General features: G+C 53.2%; 2 protein-coding genes across 2 annotated transcripts; both read left to right on the top strand.

Moving 5' to 3' along the window:
- Window positions 1-1,814: 1,814 nt before the first annotated feature.
- ESAM (endothelial cell adhesion molecule) lies at window positions 1,815-10,020 on the top strand (the record flags this gene model as incomplete). The annotated part of the gene is made up of 7 exons (XM_084250450.1): window positions 1,815-1,884; window positions 5,880-6,067; window positions 7,034-7,235; window positions 7,421-7,576; window positions 8,962-9,084; window positions 9,358-9,487; window positions 9,705-10,020. 7 exons carry the CDS (start codon window positions 1,815-1,817, stop codon window positions 10,018-10,020), a joined length of 1,185 nt encoding a protein of 394 aa, XP_084106576.1.
- A 1,616-nt stretch (window positions 10,021-11,636) lies between these two features.
- On the top strand, window positions 11,637-16,860 carry VSIG2 (V-set and immunoglobulin domain containing 2; the record flags this gene model as incomplete). The annotated part of the gene is made up of 7 exons (XM_084249927.1): window positions 11,637-11,691; window positions 12,250-12,413; window positions 12,959-13,166; window positions 14,366-14,524; window positions 15,661-15,780; window positions 15,888-16,032; window positions 16,728-16,860. 7 exons carry the CDS (start codon window positions 11,637-11,639, stop codon window positions 16,858-16,860), a joined length of 984 nt encoding a protein of 327 aa, XP_084106053.1.
- Between the last annotated feature and the right edge of the window lie 4,888 nt (window positions 16,861-21,748).

Below are 21,748 nucleotides of genomic sequence, written 5' to 3'. Positions count from 1 at the left end.
TGACATGCTTTGGCGTTCCTGGAGTACAACTGAAGAGCCTTTGTCCTGCTTTACTTGGAAGGAGTTACTTGTTTGGTGTGATTTCATCGTGGCCTGGAAACAAGGGGGTTTACAAAAGGTGGTTTATCATGTGAACGCAAGAAAAATTTGAGTGTGTCATGCCGGTCCAACAGCCTCCCCCACACATATACACCATCTACTTGACAATACCAAGTTTGTAGGTCTGTGCATAAGGGTATGAGACTGGCAGTTATCTATCCACGTTGCCTTTGCTACCCCTGAGCTGCCAAGTATCAGATTCCAGGGGTTGTGTGAGCAGCCTAATGTTTGCACTGGCATTTCCCAAAGTCACTGCATGGCAGGTATTTGCAGAGCAGTCAGGCAAGTCACACGAGGAAGCAGCAGCTGCGAGGGTCTGTGAGGCACAGTGTAGAGCAAGACCTTGTACAGGGCAGGCCCAGGGACCACGCTCAAATGTTAGAGCAGAACTGTGGAATAAGTGGAAACCAGGAGGCCTGGCTGCTTTTCTTCCCAGTCAGCCGGTACCCAGAGCAGGCAGCGCCAGAAATTCGTCGTTCTGCTTTCTGCCCTCGGTGACCTTCGCTCGGTGGTTGAGCTGTGCCCGGATGTTTGAAGCATCTTTACTTTGGCTGCTGGACAGAAGCAAGGACTGGTGCGTGCCCGCTGGGAGGAAGCTGCGGCCGCCAGGGGGCGCCCAGGTGCCTGGGCCCTAATGGCTGGGGGAGGGGGTGAAATTAAATCCACGGCGAACAAGCGCTGGTCCTGGGACGCGAAGGGAAGATGCGAAGGAGCAGGGGCTAAATTAAAGGAGGGGCTCCATCCCAGCTACCTTCCCGTGCCGCCCATCCTCCCCCGCCAATGCAAAGCCTGTAAACCCCTTCACAGCAGAGGAGCCAGGGACCCGGCTCGTGCTTTCGCTGCTTCCCGCTCAGCTCCCGGGGCGTCCTCGCTCCGGTCTTTTTCCAGTTTGGGATTGAGACAACAGACCCCAGTGACCGTGGGGATTGTGTTTTAGGGAGACGCCGAGCGAGGCTGGTCCCCGCGGCCACCTCTTCCCGGCGATGCCCTGGGCCTCCTCCAGGGAAGGCTCGGGCTGCAGGCGCGACCCTCCCTTCCCCACCGCGAGCCTCACTCCTGCTCCGAGGCCGGGCCTTTGGGAAAGCGGTGGTTTGGGGCCGCAGAACCCGACCCAAGCTGCCGGCACGGGGGCCACTTGCTGCCGCTGCACCCCGCCCCCGGGGAGCCCCGGGACAAAGCGACTCCGCGCTTCCTCCTCCAGGAAGGCCTCCAGCCTCGGCTGAGGACGCGGCTCCCCCCAAGTTCGGGGCCGAAGAGTTGGAGCCTTGGACCTTTGACCGTGTAAAGAATGCGCGTGGCTCCTGGGCAATCGATGATCCCCAAGTCCCCCCCTTTTAGTCCGCCCTCCCCCCAAGCCGGGCGGGCTCAGGACCTCTTTTCCTCTCGCCCCCAGCCGGCCGGGGCGGGCTCCGCCACTCACCCGAGCCCACCCGGCGTCCGGGCCCCGGGGAGGCCCTCGCTTCGGCCGTCGCCGCGCCAGGTGCGCCTCCCCGCGGCCTGTCACCCCCGCGCCCCGCCCGGGCGACCTCTCCGCCCCCTTTATGCCCCGCCCCGCTGTCCCTGCCGGTCCCCACCCCGCCACCGGCACACGCACGCACAGACTGTCTGGGGCCGCCCTTGGTGCCAGTGGCCCGTCCCGCGGTCGCGCACCCGGCACCTGCGGGTCCTGTGTCCTGGAGCGGGCGCCCCTGGTTCCGGCGGGGCCCGGGAGGGCCATGGTTCTCCTACCCCGGCCCCCTGCGACCCACTTGGTGCGGTTATTTTTCCTGGGGCTAAGCACCCTCGGTGAGTGGAACCTGGGACCGGGAGGGGGGGGGCTTGAGATGGGTGGGGGTGCTGTGGGGTGTGTGTGTGAATCGTGCGAATCTGATCGCTGCAGGTGATTCGGAGGACTGGTGAGGAACTTTGGGGCACCCGGCAATTTGCCTCCCTTTCCCGCCCCTCCCCCACCAGGGCATCCCTGAGGCTGACTCCGCTGTGTGGGGTCCCCTCCCGGGTCGCGGGCGGGAGTGTGTGCTGGGGGTCTCGGGCATCGCCTGGGTAAACCTGGATATCCCTAGAGTTAGTCATCGAAAACACTGCTCACCCTCACTCCCCACCTCTACCCAGAAGAGCCTGAAGAGCTGAGCTGCTAGATGAGATATTGGCTCAAGAGCTTAAGGACCTAACTCTGTCCCCTCTGTCTCCCCACCCCACACTCGAGCTTTTCATCAAGAGCCCCCCAAGGAATCCCCTGGCTCCCTGGCTTCACTTAAGTACTTCAATTCCTCAAGCCAGATCCTCCCTCTTTCCCCTTCTTGCTTCCTGCCCTGGGAATCAAGGGAGGTGCCCCAAAGCTTGACCGTGAGGTCATTTGGGACACAGGAAATGAAGGAAGAGTTCAAATGCCTAGAGAATTGTGACCCCCCCCCAGCCCCCCCAGAGGTCTACCGCCCCTATTGGTTTCCAGAGCCTAAGGGACAAAGGAAATAGAGTAGAGGATCTCAAAGAGTCATTGGGGAAGGAAACCTTCTTGGAGCAAGTGCTTGAGGAGTGTTGAGGCCTCCCGGGAGCACCCGGGAACCTGGTGTGGGCCAGTGCAACATCTGGGGAGAAAAGGGCCCATCAGGAACTAAGCCCATTATAGGAGGTTTCACTGGCTGCCTCCCAGGTCCTCTTGGCATCCCTCCTCAAGGATCCCATGCAGGGATGAAGGGTGGGTGTAGTGAGGTCAGCTTTAAGGTCTCATTTCTCTCTGGATGGAAGTGGTCAGGGCAAGTAAGATTGGGAAGATGTAGAGTGGAATTCAGCCTCAGTGATGGGGACTCCCAACTCACCCTACTCTCACCTGTGCCCCCCCCTTTTTTAAAAAGATTTTATTTATTTATACAAGCACTGGGTACAGTCAGAAGCGCAGGAGGGTGAGAGAATTCACCAGAGCCAGAGCGGGGAGCAGAACAGACAGACTGACGAAATACACTGCTGAGGGGAGCAGTGGGCGCTTCAGGAGAGGTCTGTGCGCCATGTGGGACCCTTGCTGGAGCCCGGAGATCGAACCGGCACTGCAGCAGCTGCAGGCAGCTTTGCAACCCCCGCGCTCAACCACTGCGCCACCGGGGAGGCCCTCACCTGTGCCCCCTTTAACGAGGTCTGCGCTGCAAGTGTTAGAGTCCCCACAGAAAGGGGAGCTCGAGCATCCGCCATCTGCCTGGTCAGCTTCCTGCCCCTCTAGGCCTGGTGGGCCTGCTCCTGGACCCCTCTACCTCTCAGGCTTCTCTCCCAATTTCAACCTCTGCAGCTCATTCCCTCTTGTAGTCTACCCCCAAGGATCCCATCCCTTTGCCTGTTGGAGGTCTCCTAAGCAAGAGAGAAAAATTCAAGCTTGCTGCCTGGACATCCTCTGAGGCTCTTCTGCAACCCTTTCATTTTCTAGCCTCAGTTTTCCTGTGGACAGCCCGACTCAGTCTAGGGGGCCACCCCCAGGAGTTGCCAAGCTCCTGCCGGTCATTCATCGGTTAAATGGCCCTAGGGACCCGCGGACTTAGGCAGGCACTGGGCTGCGCAGGACTGGGCTCTCAGCTAGGCTCTGCTCAGCACTGCTGCCCCTGGGGCGTGAGAAGTCCTCAGGGGGAGTTTCTCAGAGAACCAGGGAGACTAAAAATAGTAGCCCTGGGGAGAAGGCCATTTTCATTCTACTCTGGCCCTCGCCTGCTCCCTCGCTGTAGTCTCAGAGTGGGCCAGAAGGATCCTTTTCTTTGACTGCTCCTGTCTCCTTCACTCTGGCCTAACGCCCCACCCCAGGGAACTGTGGATGCTGGGAGGAAAAAAGGAAGAGTCTGGGAGGGGGGTGAAGGGGAACTTCTGTTCCAGCAGACCCCTAGGCTCTTCAGCTTCTAGACCTCAGGGCACAGAACTAGGAGTTTTTACCCAGGCCTTAGGGTGTCCATCACTATCTGTTCCAGCCCCTTCTACATTTTGCAAAGTGAAGTTATAATGTGGGACCTCGGGGAGGTCACTGGAGGCACCTATGCCAAGGAAGATTTTGCCCTTCCTGGGACCCAGAGTTGTCTCTACAGGAGCTGCTGCTGGCTGCTGGGGAGTGTGTTGCTGAAAGGCCAGGAGGAGCAGGCACCGCCTGCAGTCCTGGCATCCCTAGGCTGGACTGAATGACAAGCTGGCTGGGTCCCCAGGGGGTGTCCGGCTCCTTGAGGCCGAGGTTGTTTTGGCCTGTAGAACCTCCGGTCCAAGCAGCCCCCCTTCCCTGTCATTGTCTTCTGGCTTATCACTGGGCACAAGTTTCCTGCCCAGCCCACAGGGATCTGTCAGGAAACAGAAGGGGGTTGCTGCAAAGGCCAAGGAATAGGGGTGGGGGTTCTATAAAGACGTGCAGGGGGAAGCAGTGGGGGTGGTGCGCATCCTGGAGGGATGGGCTCCTGGGCCTTAGAGGCCTTCTTCCCAGAGCTAGGAGGGTTGAGAGTCTGGCCTGACCGAGGCCTCTTGGTCACCACCAGAAGTGGCGTCTCAGACCTCAGTGCAGAGGGCTAAGACCAGGGGAGAGCAGGGCCAAGGATTTGATGGCCAGCATCTCAGGCCCAGCAGGGTACATGCTCAAGGTTATTGGCCCAAAGAGCCTAAGACTGGGCTGCTCTATTGCTTCTTCTTCTTTTTTTTTTTTTTTTAGATTTATTTATGCATATAAGAACTGGGGTACAAGCCAGAGGTGTGGGGATGGTAAGAGGATTCACCAGAGACAGAGTGGGGAGCAGAACAGGCAGACTGACTGAAGTACACTGCTGAGGGGAGCAGCGGGCAAGTCAGGAGAGGTCTGCTGTGCCATGTGGGTAGCTCTCTGGCCCCTGGATCGAACTTGTGCTGCAGAGGCTGCAGATAGCTTCATAGTGCTATGCTTAACCCCTGTCACCACCAGGGGGGCCCTCTATTGCTTCTTTGGAGGGCAAAAAGTGAGTGTTTCTGGAAGCCCTGATTGGATAGTCCTCTCCTTGACACCAGCACCCCAGCTCACTTCCTGAACAACTACCCCCCACCATAACACACACATGCAGATATAAGCTCTGTTCTAGATTGGAAGGGAACCTTTAGTCATTCCCAGTTCTGCCACCATTCTTTGTCAGCTCATAAGACCCATCTAGATGGATTGGGCCCAAAAGGGATCTTGGGACCTGCCTGGGTCTTAACTCTCCCCTGGGCTGGGGAAGCCCTCGTGCGGGAGGGGAAACCTGGGGAACATTACAGTTTTGGGGCTAGATTGGGCGCTGGGCGGCTCCTGGCAGTTCAGAAGGAACCGCGGGGTTAATGGTTAACCTACAGCCTCTCCACCCCCTCCACTCATGGGCTGCAAAACCGGAGAAATCCCTGCCATCCTGAACAGCCTGGCTGCTCTCCCTTGGCTGCCCCCAGGGAAAGTTGGGGTATCAACTGGGCTACATAGGCTGTAGTTCAAAAGTATTACGTTTTCCCTTCCTCTTGGAAGTCTTTCCCCTCCTCGCGGGCATCTGCCCCCTCTTCGCAGTCCTAGGAAATCTGCAGCTCCTGACACAAATGAAATGCATAAAAATGTGCCCCAATCCCGCTTGGGGAGAATAAGTGCTGATGAAATTCAAAGCACTGCACTAAGTGAGCGTCCTTAGTCAGTCTTCAAGGATCCAGTGGCGGACCCAAGAGAGCTTCGAGCTTCCTGTCCTCAGGAAATTGGCGACCCCCTCTTGCAGCCTCACTGGGCAGGGCACAAAGGTGGGGCGGGGCCAGCCCTCCGTGCTCAGTTCATTCCTTCTTGTCCCCAGCATTCCCCTCCTGGGCCCAGCTGCAGCTGCACGTGCCATTTGGCCTCACCAAGTTGCAGGTGGTGGAAGGAGGAGACGTGGTGCTCCCGACGTGGTACACCCTGCATGTGGAGGAGACGTCCTCCCAGTCGGGGGAAGTGCTCTCTGCGATTTGGTACTTGCAGCAGAAAGGGAAGGATCAGGAACAGGTGAGGGAGGAAAGCATCTTGGCCAGAGGCCAGTTGCAGCTGGTGGGTGCATGGATGGGGGCTGGGGGGCATTAAAGAGAAGCTGGCAATGGGGGAGGGATGGCTGGGGAATCTGGGGCCAGGAAGGATTTCCGGGAAAAGCAAGGTCTTCTTCACCATTTCAATTTTTGTTCTGATGTTGAGGCTTTTATAAGAATTTCTGTTTCCCCTAGAAATCCAGCACACAAAATGAGAAGTGAGGGATAGTGAAGTGAGGTTTGGGGGTTGTTGGGAGGGGGCGGTTAAGGCAAGTAAGAAAGATTTTAAAACATGAGCATCTTTTCTGTTTGCATACTCTGTGCTTTGGGTACGGGAACAGGTCACTTCTCTTCCCAAATGATTATTAATCGGTTCTGCTGTCCCATCTATATTCTTTTGAGGAATAAGGGGTGGTCTCCATTGTCTCCCCCCATCCTCCCTCACATTTCTCCTCAGAAACGGATTTACCCAGGAGTAAATGAAACCATTTTTGGAGCCCCTTATTTGCTTGAGCAGCTTCCAAGGCCTCTGAGAGTATATTCTTGAGGTCATTTGCTTTTTTTTTTGTAATTTTTTTTTTTTTTGGTCTTCTTTTTCCTGAAGATGCCTCCCCTCCACACACGCCTTTCTCATTTATGTAAGTTCAGATCCTATCAAACCTGGATCTACCCTACAACTTTAGTTTTCTTTTATACATCACTCCTCACCTATGCCCCAAGTGGAAGATGAGACAAATCAGAGGCAAATAGACTTTTCTGGTGAAGAGGACCCAAGGGTGCTCAGAGGGTGGCTAGGGAGATAGGGGATGTCTGGGGAGCTGGTACAGGTGGGATAGAAGGACTGCAGGTGAGCTATATTTGAAGACTGCCAGTTGCAGGAGGGGGTGAGCTGAGCCCCTGGGCACAGTGCACATGCTAATAATGGGGTGGGGGTGATCTGCCATAGCAGGTGTTGGCGTATATCCGTGGGGCCACCGTAAGCAAACCTGGAGTATCCCTGGTCCACTCCATGCCCTCCCAGAACATATCCCTGAAGCTGCAGGGCCTCCGAGAGAGCGATTCCGGGTCCTACTATTGTTCTGTGAATGTGCGAGACAGTGAAGGCAAAGCCCACCACCGCAACAGTCAAACTTTAGAACTCAGTGTGCTGGGTAAGTGAGAAGCCCACATTTTCCAACAGCTGGCACCCTGTGGGGAGATAAGGCAGGCCTCCATCCCAAAGGGCTCAGTGGAAGGGTTGGAGGACAGGTCCATGGGTGACAGAAGGGTCTGGGGGGAGGGAGGCGTCTTGCTATTCCTTTGGGTGTGAGTTTTTAACCTGTTTCGCCTCTCCCAGTTCCTCCAGCTCCTCCATCCTGCCATGTCCTGGGTGTGCCCCGTGTGGGGACCAATGTGACCCTGAGCTGCCGGTCCCCAAGGAGTAAGCCTACTGCCCAATACCAGTGGAAGCGAGCACCACCATCCTCCCAGGTTTTCTTTCCACCAGTGTTAGGTGAGGGAACTTCTGGAGATCTGGAGACTGTGGCTGGGGTGAGGGAAGATGAGAGGTACCAGAGCAACTGAGGTGAAAAGGGGAAGCAATGCTGAAAAATACTGGGGATGAGGAGAAGAGAATGTGGGGAGCAGAGTGGTGGAAGAGAGTCCATGCAGTATGTGAGGCTGTGTTGGGTGCTGCTTTCTAAATCGGCTGGACCACTCACTAGCTGTGGACCTTGTGCCTTCATCTCCTCTTTTGCAAAGCAGGGATATCAAGAGCTCTGATTTGAACATATCAGCTATAAAGACATTTGGGTGCAACTGGAACATTTTTAATATGGTGGATTAGATGCTTTTAGGGAGTTGTTACTAATTTATCAGATGTCACCATGGTGTTGTGGCTATGTGGGACAATGTCCTTATTTTCTTCAGATTCATGCTGAAGTATTTATTTTAAAATTTCTCCAAAGAGTGGCTTCCCTGGTGGCCTAGGGGTTAAGTCTCAGTGCCCTCACTATCACCCTACTGGCCTGAGTTCTATCCCCAGCCAGGGAGCTAACCCAAATGGCACAGCAGACTTCTCCTGTCTCACCCACTGCCCCCTTAGCAGTGTGTTTCAATAAATCCGCCTGTTCTGCTCTCCACTCAGTCTCTGGTGAATCCTCTCACCCCTCTACCTTTAGTCTACACCCCAGTTCTTTTATGCAAAAAATAAATAATTTCAAAAATTTCAAAAATGTCTTTGAAGAGAGAAGAAATAAGTATAGCGATAGGCTTGCAATTGCTGACTCTAGGTTGTATGTGCATTTTAATTTTGCCCAATTTTATAATGAAAGTTTTAATTTTTTTAAAGTTTGTTGTGATACTTTTATAAGGGAGTGCATGCAAGCAACTTAGTCTTTGGCAAGAGTAAGCAGCTAATAAGCTTTAATTGTTTTAATGATCATTTCATATATTCCTTTCAACAGTATCAAACAGACCATATTGCTCCCATTTTACAGATGGAGAAATTGTGGCTCTGGGCTAGCAAGCAGCTCATTTAAAGCCATATGGCTTATTTAGAAACTCAAGATTTCTAATCCCTAGCTTAATATCTCTTGTCTCTTACCACACTGCTATTCAGAAATAAATTTTTTTTCTTTCTGGGGTCTCTTCACGTTTAGCCTGCTCTCAGATATCATATGCCCTGAGTGGTGGAAATGGAGACTGGTAGCTGTGCTGTGCTGTGCAGCTGGGAGCAGAACCCAGCTTGCTGGCTGTCAATCCCTTCCCCTCCATCAGGGAGCAGACAACTAAGTCCCTGGCATGCCAACAAGGACATCTCAGAGGAAAGGCAGGATTTGAGGGGGAAGAGAAGGGAGAAATAGAATTCCTGGACTGACAGCTAAATTGTGTCCACAGATGCCTTCCGGGGGTCTTTAAACCTCACAAACCTTTCCACTTCCATGTCTGGAGTCTATATCTGCAAGGCCCACAATGATGTGGGCAGTGCCCAGTGCAATGTGACCCTGGAAGTGAGCACAGGTCAGTGAGGGGTAAGTGTGGTTAAGAAGAAGATCTTTCAATGACGGGGGTGGGGTTGTCAGAGAGAGGAGAAGGCCTGTCTGCTGAGGCCTCTTTGTAACAGGACCAGGCGCTTGTTCTGGCTAAAAGTTTGGTTGGTGACTAACCATTTTCTGCTCCACCACCACTTTTCTTCGCAGGGAAAGGAAGAAAATGTGTATGGTGGCAGTGGGATGGTAGGTCTGGGAGGGGCGGGGAATAGTGGGCATCCCCTCTGACATCCAGCTTTTCCAGGGCCTGGAGCTGCAGTGGTTGCTGGAGCTGTTGTGGGCACCCTGCTTGGCTTGGGGCTGCTGGCTGGCCTGGTCCTCTTGTACCAACGCCGCCGGGGCAAGGCCCTAGAAGAACGGGCCAATGACATCAAGTAAGTGTTCCTGGTGTCAAGTCCCACACAGGCTGGGGATTCAGGCAGAGCTCTTCTCTGAAAAGCTGGGCAGAGGCTGAGATCTCCTTCCTATGAGCAGATTTTCAGAAAGAGGAGAGTCGAAGCTGAAGAGGGAGATGGGGAGAGAGGTAAAGCCAGTAGAAATTCTCCCCACCCCTGCCAACTTCTGACCTCTCATCACTTCTTTGATGACTAGGGAGGATGCAGTTGCTCCCCGGACCCTGCCCTGGCCCAAAGGCTCAGACACAATCTCCAAGAATGGGACCCTTTCTTCTGTCACCTCGGCTCGAGCCCTCCGGCCACCCCAAGGCCCTCCCAGGCCTGGTGCATTGACCCCCACAGCCAGCCTCTCCAGTCAAGTCCTACCTTCACCACGGCTGACCAGGACAGATGGGGCCCACCCTCGACCAATATCCCCCAATCCTGGGGGGGTTTCTTCCTCTGCTCTGAGCCGCATGGGAGGAGTCCCCGTGATGGTGCCCGCCCAGAGTCAGGCTGGGTCTCTGGTATGACAGTCTAGTCACTCACTGGCTCAGACGTTGGGTTTCTCTCCTTCCTCTAGGGGTCACCCCTAGCACAGAGACCTGAGTCTTGGGAGTGTGGCCACCTTCCAGACTTTGCTCCTCTGCTCTTACTGTTCTTTATTATGGGAAAACTGAATTTCGGCCAAGACCCAAGTTTCCAGGAGGTAGAAAGAGAAGAGGGAGTGGACCTGGAATTAGGAAGTCTTCCCCCTCCTTCCCTAGGCCTCCCTAAGCCTGCAGCAAATGTTGCTGAGGTTGGCTCCCCCTAGGGCCCTAGTGGGGACTGCCAGGCAATGAGTCCTCCAGGCCCCCTCCATCTGTACCTCACCCCTTCCTAACACCGTCCTTCACTCCCACTCCAGCTCCCCACATGAATGTAACCTGTCCTGCTGGCTTGGTTGGGTTTTGTTGGGGTAGGGAATAGGGGAGATATTTTTTAAACTAACTTGAAATGTGTTTTGTTTTTATTTTACAAATTTCAATAAACAATGCATTGTGTTTGTATGGAAGAGTCAAATCGTCTTTTCAAACTTATAATTCCTAGAAGTTGAGCTTTGCCAGGTTGCAAAGAGGACCCCTACCCAGACTCTGTACAGGAGGGCTCTTCCACAAGGCCGCTGGCTTTGTGGCTCAGGACAGCTCTTCAAAAGGGTGTCTTTAAAAGGGTCATTCCCTGTCAGGTGATAAAGGAGAGGAACAGAAAGCCTGAGCTGAGAAGACCCTGACCCACTCTAAACACCAAGCGCTGAAGAAATTGGTGCCTTTCCTGCTGGAGCTTGAGTGCTCAGGGCTTGAATTTCATGCATGCAATTGATCTCCTGCTTCCTCTCAAGGGCTGGGGAGAGCAGTCTGACTTTGCCCGCCCTCCCAGACCACTGAATTCTTAACAGGCACATTTTGCCCAGCCAGCAGCACTCACCTTTGCACTGAGAGAGAGCTGGGCATAGATGGAGAGGGTCTTCCAATTCTAAGATACCCTTTCCTACCTCGGGTGGGCTCTCCTCCAAGTCTCAGTTTCCCTCCCATACAGTGGAGTGGCTCTGGCAGCGGGAGCCCATTGCAGTTTCCATGGAGACTACTACTTCAGTACGCGGCCATAAAAGTGTCAAAGAAGGGATCTCAACAGAGAAAAGAAAAGAAGAGGGCCTTGGAAGGAACAACAATTGCAGGAGGGTCAGAAAGGGTCTGGGCCTGAGACTCATGCGCACAGAGTGAGGCCCCCAAATGATGATGTCATTTCCCAGCTCTCCGATTTTCAGAACACCACACCCCAACTTTTCCTCCAAGGTCACTTTCCCTCCAGAGCTCCAGTTTTGATTCTTTCCCTTCCTTCCCCCTCCCAAGTCCAGGCTTTTCCCCAGGGCCTTTTCCCAGCTTCAGAAATTGCGGGGAGATGACAGAAGAAAAGAATAGGACTAGAATGATTCCAGAATTGGGCCTGGAGGAGGGAGGAGCATTTCCTACCTGAGGGCGCCAGCCTCTCCCCTTGTTTGCTCTGAGATATAGCCAGTTTCACTCCTGCCCAGCACAAGGCAGCTGCCTTGTGGGTGCTGCCTTCCCTACCCCAGACCCACAGACGAACCAACAGACAGCAGGACACGGCCATGGCCCAGTTCCTGGGGCCTCTCCTCCTTGGGGTGCTGCTCGTCTGCCTGAGTGGTGAGGAGGGTCCAGGGAGAGCGGGCGGGACCATGGTAGAGCCGTAGGGTGCAGAGGCCTTACTTTCGTCCCTCAGGGTCCATTAAGTTCTGCTTGGCAGTCTGGGGCTGCCGCAAGCACAGGGGCTAGAAAGGTAGCTGGGGCGAGGTCCAGGAGGGGCCCCTCGAGGGAAGGTCGGGAGGGTGGAAGAGACTGGCAAGCCAGCAAGCCTGTTGGGCCTCTTCAGCCGGAGGAGGGTTTAACCACCACAGGCCTGTTGTTTCCCTTCCCCTACTAACACACCCTCATACCTGGCCCAGTCTTGTCCTTTTACCCACAAAATCCTGGCCTAACTGCGGGCTCCTCCCTCTCAGAAACCTCAGGTTTTTAAAAGGGAGGAACTGAGGGGACACTGGACCTCTGGGGAGGGAAGGAGCCCCCACCTTGTTTGTGGAAGTTGTCGAGTGGGCCAGGCCCTACAGACAACCAGCTTTGGGGCCAGCTTCCGCTTCCACCCTGGCCCCTGACACTCCAGGCCTGGCCTGAGCACTACTCCTGCTGGCCTCCCTGTGTCCCTAGCTCCCCTGCTAGCTGTGGAGGTGAAGGTGCCAGCCGAGCCCGTGAGCACGCCAGTGGGCCAGACAACCGAGCTGAGCTGCAGCTACAGCACATCGGTGGGAAACAGCTTCGCCCTGGAGTGGAGCTTTGTGCAGCCTGGGAAGCCCATTTCTGCATCCCTTCCAGTGAGCAAGTATGCCCAAGGTGGCGGGGGGTGGGAGCCCTTCTGACTGTTGAGAGGCAGGAAGAGAAGGTCCATGAACATAAGGGTACTGGGTCAGGAGGGGTGTGTTTGGGGGTCTCTATGCTTGGATGAAAAGGTAAGTGGACTCTTTCTAGACATCTGAAGACAGTATGTGTGTGATCCTAGATCACAAATATAATTCTGTATATCCAAGTTTCTCTCCCATAGTTCCTATATCCAACTCCCTGGTGGTAGTTCAATCCCAGTTTCACATAATAAACCCCCGGGTGCTAAACTATGGTGATTGCTGGTAGGATAATATACTGACTGCCTCATTGCATTAATTTCTCCTCCAAATTGAGGGACCCACACTTGGTTGGGCACAAGTTCATTTAACACCACTTCATTTAGCACCTGGGGAGTATTTGGGGACTGGCTATAAGTATCAGCCTTCCTGGCTTGGGAGGGAGGAATCTCTTCTACCACTTTGGAAAAAGGACCAGAGTTGATAGAAAAAGGACACCTGTATCTTCTGCTTCTCTCCAGATCCTGTACTTCACCAATGGCAACCTGTATCCAACTGGTTCTAAGGCAAAACGGGCCAGCCTTCTTCAGAACCCCCCTACAGGAGGGGTGGCCACCCTGAAACTGACCAATGTCCAACCCTCAGATACTGGAACCTACCTCTGCCAAGTTAACAACCCACCAGATTTCTACACCAATGGGTTGGGGCTGATCAACCTTACTGTGCTGGGTAAGGCAGGCTGGGACCCCACCAGCTACCCAGGTCCCCTGAAAGATTATGCTCGCCCTACTAAATCCCGCCATTTAATGATCTCCGGCCTAAGCACACAACTGCAATGGAGACCCCAAGGGAAAATACTTCCTTCCCAAAGTCTTGTAATCTACATGGTCATACTCCTGCTCCACCCACTACAGAGAAGCTTCCTCCCTCAGTCCCTTTTAACAAAGGGTGCCAGAAAGAAAGCTCTTCCCATATATAGAGATCTGAGTCATGACCCCAAGAGCTCCATCTTTGGGGAGAACCTCCCCTTTGTAGCTCAGATTCCAACCCTCCCTGGTCATCAGGCACAGAAGGGGAGTGGCTGTTAAAGGGAAAAAGGCCCCATCGCCAAGCACAACTCTGAATTCATAGCTTCCTGCTCACAGATGAGCCTGCGCAAGAAACTACCAAAGAGAATGGGGTGTTCAGATGAGAAAGAGAAGATTGGGAGGTGGTGTATGATAGCAGCATTCAAATATCTGAAGGGCCGTCTGTGGAGGAGATATTTTTCATTTCTCTTTGTGGACCCAGAAGGGAAAAATTGGGACCAATGTGTGAATTTAATTTTTTTTCACCTACCACCATCCCCTATGTCCCCTTGTGCTCTTCTCCCTCTGACCTCCTAACCTTTTTCTTAACCTCAGAGCCCTGAGGATGTTGGTTGATATCCAGTAGTTTTTGAAAGTGTTTGACATCAAATTGTCTGTTGTATGAAGGTTCAAAATTTTTTTTATTGTTCTGACTTAGCATTTTTTCAAATTTCCTCCATTTTGTTTAAAATGGCTGCAATTCATCCTTTCTGTGGCTATGAAATATTCCCTGGTATATATGTGTACCACATCTTTTTGATCCATTCATTCATTCATTGAAGGAGAGTTAAGCTGCTTCCATGTCTTAGCTCTTGTCAACAATGCTACTTCAAGTATTGTAAACATACGGGGATTTTGTTATTGTTGGTGTTGAACCAATGGGTGAATATTAACACAGATTTTGGTTCAATGCAAGGAAGTTTCCTAATCATCAGAATTTTAAATTGTGGGAACCATTTCTTGGGGATGAAGTGATATGTGAACAGAGATGAAACACTATTTGGTGGGGTATTGAAGCAGGAAATCTAGCACTTAGTGGGGGTAGCATTAGAAGGTTATGATTTTCTATGACTTTTGCAGTGCCCCCCAGTAGTCCCTTGTGCAGTAAGAGTGGTGAAATTTCTGTGGGAAGCTCTGCTGCTCTGAGGTGCAGCTCTTTGGAGGGTGCCCCCAGGCCCGTGTACAACTGGGAACGCCTTGGATCATATCCGACACCTTCTCCTGGCAGCATGGTGCAAGGTAAGGGCAAGGGCATCAAAGAAGAGGGAACTTAGGGCCTGGGCAAATCTGGTTTCTAAACTCCACATACCCATAGTACCAGTTCCCTACCTGCGGGTAGGAGAGACATTACTATACTCCCCCCATCCCTTCATCCTTGGCTTTCTATCTCACTTCCTGTACAATCTGAGCTGTGTGATCTGGGGAGCATTTCATAAACTAAATGTACTTCTGATAGCCTGGAAGAGAGTGGAAAGCAGGGGCCTTCTATGATTCCCACTTCTTTGTTTTGGGGGATTTCTTTTTTTTTTTTAAAGATTGATTTATTTATACATACAAGAGCTGGGGTACAGGCCAGAGGAGTGGGGGGCGGGGAAGGTGAGAGGATTCACCAGAGATGGAGTGGGGAACAGAACAGGCAGATTGACTGAAGTACACTGCTGAGGGGAGCAGCGGGCGAATCAGGAGAGGTCTGCTGCACCATGTGGGTAACACCCTGGCCAGTCAGGGTATCGAACTGGTGCTGCAGAGGCTGCTGTGGATAGCTACATAGGTTGTGTCTTAACCCCGTGAGCCACCAGAGAGGCCCAGGATTTCTTTTAGATTTCTTAAGGATCATGAGCCATTTCCTAACATCCTAGAGAGGAAAATGAGGCAGAGTGGCATGGACTGGCTTGAATCATTCAGCCAGTCTCTCTGGAGGAACCATGTAACTGGCTAAGAATCTTGACTTCTCAGCCTCCTCATGCCTGGCTCTCCTCCCCCAGCAAAACCTTCTATTAATCCAAAGTGCATCACCTCCTGGTGCGTGCTCTGTCTTCTAAAGTGAAGGTAAACGGTTTAGAAAAGCATTTGGGTCAGAGGATATAGTTTCTAGCAATCAAGCCTTTTTTCCCCAACCAGGTACACATCAGCCAGGCAGCATCCCACCCCGTTACCATTGTCATTGTCTGAATCCCTCGTGTATATGCCAGTTCCCCTTCTCTGAAAAGGCAGCTGGTAGGGTGGAAAGAGGACAGAAGTTGCAGTGGCACTGGCCTTTCCTCCCTGGGTCACCTTGTTCAAATTCATTTCCTCACTGATAAAATGAGATGAGTCCCTGACAGATGCTCAGGGTGAGTTGATGAGTCACAGAACATTTCTCCTTTCCCCTCCAGATGAGGTGTCTGGCCAGCTTATTCTCACCAATCTCTCCCTGACCTCTTCTGGCACCTACCGCTGTGTGGCCACCAACCAGATGGGCAGTGCGTCCTGTGACCTCACCCTCTCTGTGACTGGTAGGGGATGCCGGGCAGAGGCTGGGTTGGGCTGGGGAGGCGGCATGAAGCTCTCTGAGGAGGAACCAAGCAAGGTGTGCAGCTCTGGGGATCCTGTGTCTTTTTAGACCCTTCCAAAGGCCGAGTGGCTGGGGCGTTGATCGGGGTGCTCCTGGGTGTGCTGCTCCTGTCGGTCACTACATTCTGCCTGATAAGATACCAGCAAGACAGGAGGAAGAAGCCCAAGGAGACTTATGGAGGCAGTGACCTTCGGTGAGCAGAGGAGGGCTGGGGGCGGTAGAGAGGAGGAAAGGACTTGGGTTACAGAGTAGAAGACTTTAGCCCTGAAAATGACATCTTTAAGGGCATTTTATGTGTGTGTGGGAGCCGGGGGCGGGTTGTTCAGCTCAGCCCTGGGACTTGGTGGTTGGAGCTATTTTATTTTGTGAGCAAAGTGTACAGGGCGGAGCGGTTGGTTCACAAGCTGCCCTGTTTCTCTTCATACTTAATTTTAAGGCCTCTTTATATGCTATAACATGATGTGGATGCCAGGATTGGATTTGCCCTGAGCACTCAGCTGAGCTTAACTCTTCAGTGGGGGATACTAAGGAAAGGAAGCAAAAGCAGCCTGTCATCCACTTTAGCTGTTAGTTGTGAGATCCAGAAAAGGGATCCAAGTGATACTTTTTAATGGGTGGGGAGAAATCACCAGGAACTTAACATTCAGTTTCAGGCCTCTTCCTATCCCACCTGAAGCAGAATCTGTGTGCGTGCTTGCATGCCTGTGTGTAAGAGAGAATGTGTGTGTGTGTTTGTGTGTGTCATAGGGGTGATGGAGCCGGGGACCTTCATTTTAAAGAGTTCCACAGATGATTTTCATGCCTAGTATGGTAACCCCTGCATGAGAGGATGGGAGTTCTTTGAGGGGTGCTCCCAGCCATCACTGAGAATTTGCCTATATCCATCAGGGAGGATGCCATTTCTCCTGGGATTTCTGAGCAAACTTCTATGAGGGGTGATTGTAGCAATGGACTCCTGGAGAGGCCTCCCTCTGCCAGCACTGTGTCGACCACCAAGTCCAAGCTCCCCATGGTTGTCTGATTTCTCTCCCCATCCCTGAGGGGGGATGTCAAGAAATAAAGCCTTCGAGTACCACATGGTCTCCCTCTTCTTTCTTCTGTAGCAAATTCTTCCAGGCGATTCGGTGTTACCAAGGGACCAGGATAGATGTCCAAGAGGTGATGCCATACCGTAGGTGGAAGGTTGGCTTAACTCCAAAGCGTGGGTTTTAATTAAGATTTCCCTTCATTTCCCCCCTCCCCACTTGCACTTTTTGGTTTGGTCAAAGGAGACTTGTTTAATCTTTAAACGATGGTCTTGTGCACCCAAACTCCCTCCCCTCTGAAACCCTCTGCACACTAGGACATTCCTCTTTATTGTTCACATTCCAACCCAGCACGGTCACATGCACACACGGAGATAAAAACCTTCCGGCCACGGCCCCAGGAGCCCAGCGGGGGGACAGGGCCAGCAGGGCAGGGGCGGGGCCTCGGCAGACTCCTCCCACCGAGCTTCCCAGGCGCTCGGCGTTTGCATAAACTGGTGGAGAGCTGGAGAGGCGGCTCTCGGGGTGCGCTGGGGAGAGGGAGGGTAGATTCCAGGCAGGCGTGGGGTAAGTCAGGGGATGAAACCGGGACTTTCCTTCCGGTCAGAGCAAGGGGTACCCGACGGCTTAAAAACCCTCTTCCCCTCTCGCCTCGCCCCAGGTCCAAAATTCTGGGGCTGGCCGGGTCGGAAACAGCACAGAGACTCAGGGCGCCCTCTTTAACTGCGCACAGAACGAAAGGACTTTAGAAAAATAAATAAAAGATTGTACTTGGGCGAGGCTTAGGGCGCCCTCCGCAGAGCGCGCAGCGGGGCGCACCGAGGCTGCGGAGGCAGAGCTGCATGCTGGATGCGGGGAAGGTGGGCGAGAGAAGCGAGAGGAAGGCTCGGGAGCGCGGAGTTTGGGGCCTGGGTGGGGAGGAAGGGCGAGTGGGAACCATACTAGATTGGAGAACTAACTAAAAGGGCGCGTATTGAGCGACTCCTCGACGGAGACCGCCTGGGACGCAGGGAGGGCTCCTGAAGCTGGCAGGTTGGTGGGAAGGAGGGGTCACAAACACGGCAGGGAAGTCTCGTCACTGCGAAGGGGACGCGGCATCCATCTCTCCTAGGGAACTGAGGGGAGAGAAAGCCTGAGCGCCCCAGAACGCCAGGGCGGGGTGGACTGGGGACCCCAGTCACCTAGAACCACCCCCCTCCACCCCGAACCTCTGAAGTGAAATGAACCTGCTGCGAGTCGCCCTGAGTTTATGGCCCCGGGCTGAGCTGGTGCAGCCAAGCGAGGGTGAGTGCGCGTCTGAGTGGATACAGGTGTGTCCCGCTCGCAGCCTCGGGCGCTCCGAGGCTTCAGAAAATCCGCAGGCGCAGGGTGCATTTTACCCCCGCTGGGAGGGGGTGAGGGCGGCCAGAGCGAAAGGCTGGGGAAGGTCCCTTCCTCCCACCCCCGGCTCCCACCCAGCCGCTTCGGAATCGTCGTCATTACCTTCGAAAATGCTCAGTTCTTTGGTCCAGCGCGGTGCAGAGGGAGGGTGGAAGGAGAAACAGGTGAACTCTCGGATCTCTGCACCCAGCAGCCTCCCCCACCCACCCACCCACCTTACCCTTTAGATTTCTAGTCCCTCGCCCTCCCCCCACCTTGCACACCTTACCACCCCTCCCTCCGCCCTTCCACCCCCCCAGTCCGGCCTTAATTTTCCCTGCTCCTTGGGAGGAGGAGCGGGGACCGCTCTCCGCAGGTCCCAGGTCAAGGGAGGGCGAGCCTGCCGCCCGCCGCGCCCGCTCCCCTCACCTGGCCTAGTCTCCGCTGGGGCCGCCGCCCGCGCCTCCCCGGGCGCCCCCAGCTCCGCCCGGTCCCCCCGGGCCCGGGCCCTTCCGGCCGCGCTCTCCGCTCTTTATCTTCTTCCGTGCCATGTGGCCCCGGAAACTCGCCTGGATTTTGGCAGCGGCCGCGTTGGCACCGGGATCGTCCAGCGGGATGTCTAGAATGTCATCGTCCGGCTTGGAGCAGGCGCTTTCCTGGGGGCAGGGCAGGGGGTACTTGTGGAGTGACTGGGGGAGACCCCGCGAGGGTGAGACCAGAGATTGAGACCAGGGCGACACAGGAGCGAGAAGTGTGCAGATGGGTAGGTATGGGGGTGTGTGTGTGTTTGCGTGTGTGTGTGAGAGAGAGAGAGACAGAGAGACAGAGAGAGAACCCTCCGCAGTGGAAGACAGAGGAAGTAAAGTTTAGAACTAGGTGGACACAGGTAAGAGAAGTGGGCAGTGAGATGGATTACTGGCCAGCCGGACAGCCCTGAGTGAGAGAAACACCCATCTCTCTCAGTGGAGTTAGGGGCGCTTCAGAGCTGACTACAAAGTGGGTTTGGAGGAGCAAAGTAAACAGCAGCTGGGACTCCTGCTTGCAGCCTGCCCTTCCCCCAGGCTCCAAAAGATGCCTCCAGCTCATCCTTCTGAATCCAGAATTCCCTGGGAGAGGGTGGAGAAGAATCAGCAGGACAAGGCCTTCCCTGGGTAAAATCACATCAGAGCTGAATGCTGGAATTAGGGTGAGGCTAGGTCTGCCCCTCAGTGACCAGCCTCTCTCCAGGTAGGGGTAGGGCACAGAGGCGGTTTCCTCACTGACTTTCCATTTTCCACTGCTCCCCAGAATGTACTCAAGCACGGAAGAGAGATAGTCTAGAATAAACCACAGGGAAAAGCCTTCACTCCAAAAAAGGACAAAGATAAACAGGAGCAAGAAGCCCTTTCTGTGATGTGCTGCTGAGAAAGAAAGGAATTATGACAATAGCTACCACGTGAGTACTTCTTGTGTGCCAGACACAGTAACTCAGTGTTCCACAGACATTATTTTCTTTAGTTCTGGCAACAAAACTATGACGTACCTTTTACTCTTAAACTAGTTTATCCCATATAAAACTGATTACAGTGTTTAACAACCTACTCGAGGTGATACTGTGAACATACAATGAATCTGAGATGGAAACCCTTATATGTCAAGTCCAGAATATATTCTTGACCCCTACTCTGTAGGATAAGAAACGACACTCAAGAATTGATCCAAGGCTCTGTCACTTGCTAACTATGTGGTCTTGGGTGAGTTATCTGATTTTCCCCTATCTCAGCTCTTTCACTTGAAATCAAGGTGACAAATATCTACCTCTATGGATTATGGAAAAGCATTGTCAAGATATATGTAGAAAGTTTTGGACATAATCGAGTTATTCAACTAATGGAAGTTATTGTTATGAGTCTTTTATATAACAAGTTTATCTGAAATACCTGTTCTTATAGGTCATAAGTGGCTATATAAAAACAATTTCATATGGTCCAAGCTAATAATAATCAGACCCACCTGTATGCCCCAGGATTCTGCCCTTGCTGAGAGTCGAAAGAGTTAGGGAGTTGATGGTGTTGATTTCAGAAGTAAGGCTGGAATGGAAAGGGCTCAGCCTCTGAGCCCCTTTAATATTACAGTATTAATGTGAGCTGGGATGTGGATGGCTAGTATGGATGAGTAGGGTATTTCTCCTTTGATTTGACTCTCTGGCTTCTAGGAGTTTGGCAACCCCCGCGCCCCCTTTTTTTTTTGCCCGAGGACTTCTACCACTTTTGCTGCGTTTTGCTTCATGGCTTGAGATGACCAGGGCTTCACATAGAAACCGTAATTCAGTTTCCTGAATTTCCTCTCTCTGCTTTCAGTCCTCCAGTTCGCAAAAGTGGGATAGGTGAGTGGGCCTCAGTGATCACTACCCCAACCAGGTTCTGCCCAGGAGCACAGGGTTATGAATGTCTTCCCCTCATCACGCCTCCTGTTGCAGTCTTCATTTCTTCGGCTTCAAAGTTCATGGTGTGTGCTTAGGATGTCACAGTTGATTTAATTTCAGTTAGAAGGTTTTATCAAGAGGTAGTGTGGTTGTGGCTGGACCCACACACTTTTTTCTTTCCTAGGTCTAGTGCTCCCTCCCTGTCATCTGTTCCACACCTATAATCAGAAACAACTCTTTAGGGTTCCTGGATTCTCAGAGCTCAAGCCTTTCTTGGGACATTTTCAGGGAACAGTGAGGCTTCTCCTCAAAAAAAGTCAATAATCGGGCCTCTCCGGTAGTACAGCGGTTGAGTGCCGTGCTGCGAAGCTGTCCACAGCCTCTGCAGCGCTGGTTGGATTCCCCGCCAGCCAGGGAGAACCCCAATGACGGGGCAGACCTCTACTGTTTTGCCCGCTGCTCCCCTCACCAGTGTCTTCGGTCCATCTGCCTGTTGTGCTCCCTGTTCTGTCTCTGGTGAATTCTCTCACCCTCCCACACTTCTGACCTGTACCCTAGTTCTTGAATAAATAAATAAATCTTAAAAAAAAAAAAAGGTCAATGATAAAAAAAAAAAAAATTCCTGACCCACCTCTCCACTGCAGCTGGGGGAGGCTGAGCGGAGGAAGGGGTATCTTCCTCCAACCTTGCTAAGACCAACTTGCTGTCACCACCCACCCCAGCTGGATCCAGAATGGAAACCTGGAACAACAGGCAAAGCCACCCCCGACATGCTCCTCCCCAGAGCGAGCTCCCCCTCCCTCCAGCTGAAATCTCAGGGCAGAGCTGCTGAGTGGACTGTCCACAGGCAGAAGGGTCATGGCAGCTGGGTTGGTGCCTTCTGAAGTCAAGATTTGACATTTTATCCCTGCAATTGCCCATGAATTGGGGGGGGGGGGGTGGGAGGGTGAGGGTTGGTAGAATGTGCTCTGGTTTGCAAAGCAGAAGCCATGGCTTCTGGTCCCAACTGGGCACATACTTCAACTCTGAGGGTCTCAGTTTCTTCAGCGGCAACTAGATGTTGGCCTAAGATGAATAAAGTTTCCTTCAGCTCCCATATCTTCTTAGCTTTAAGTATGATT

The sequence above is a fragment of the Talpa europaea genome (assembly GCF_964194135.1).
Source record: "Talpa europaea genome assembly, chromosome: 12".
Taxonomy (NCBI): Eukaryota; Metazoa; Chordata; class Mammalia; order Eulipotyphla; family Talpidae; genus Talpa; species Talpa europaea.
The sequence above is the reverse complement of the archived record's forward strand: the minus strand, read 5'-3'. Positions and strand labels throughout refer to the sequence as shown.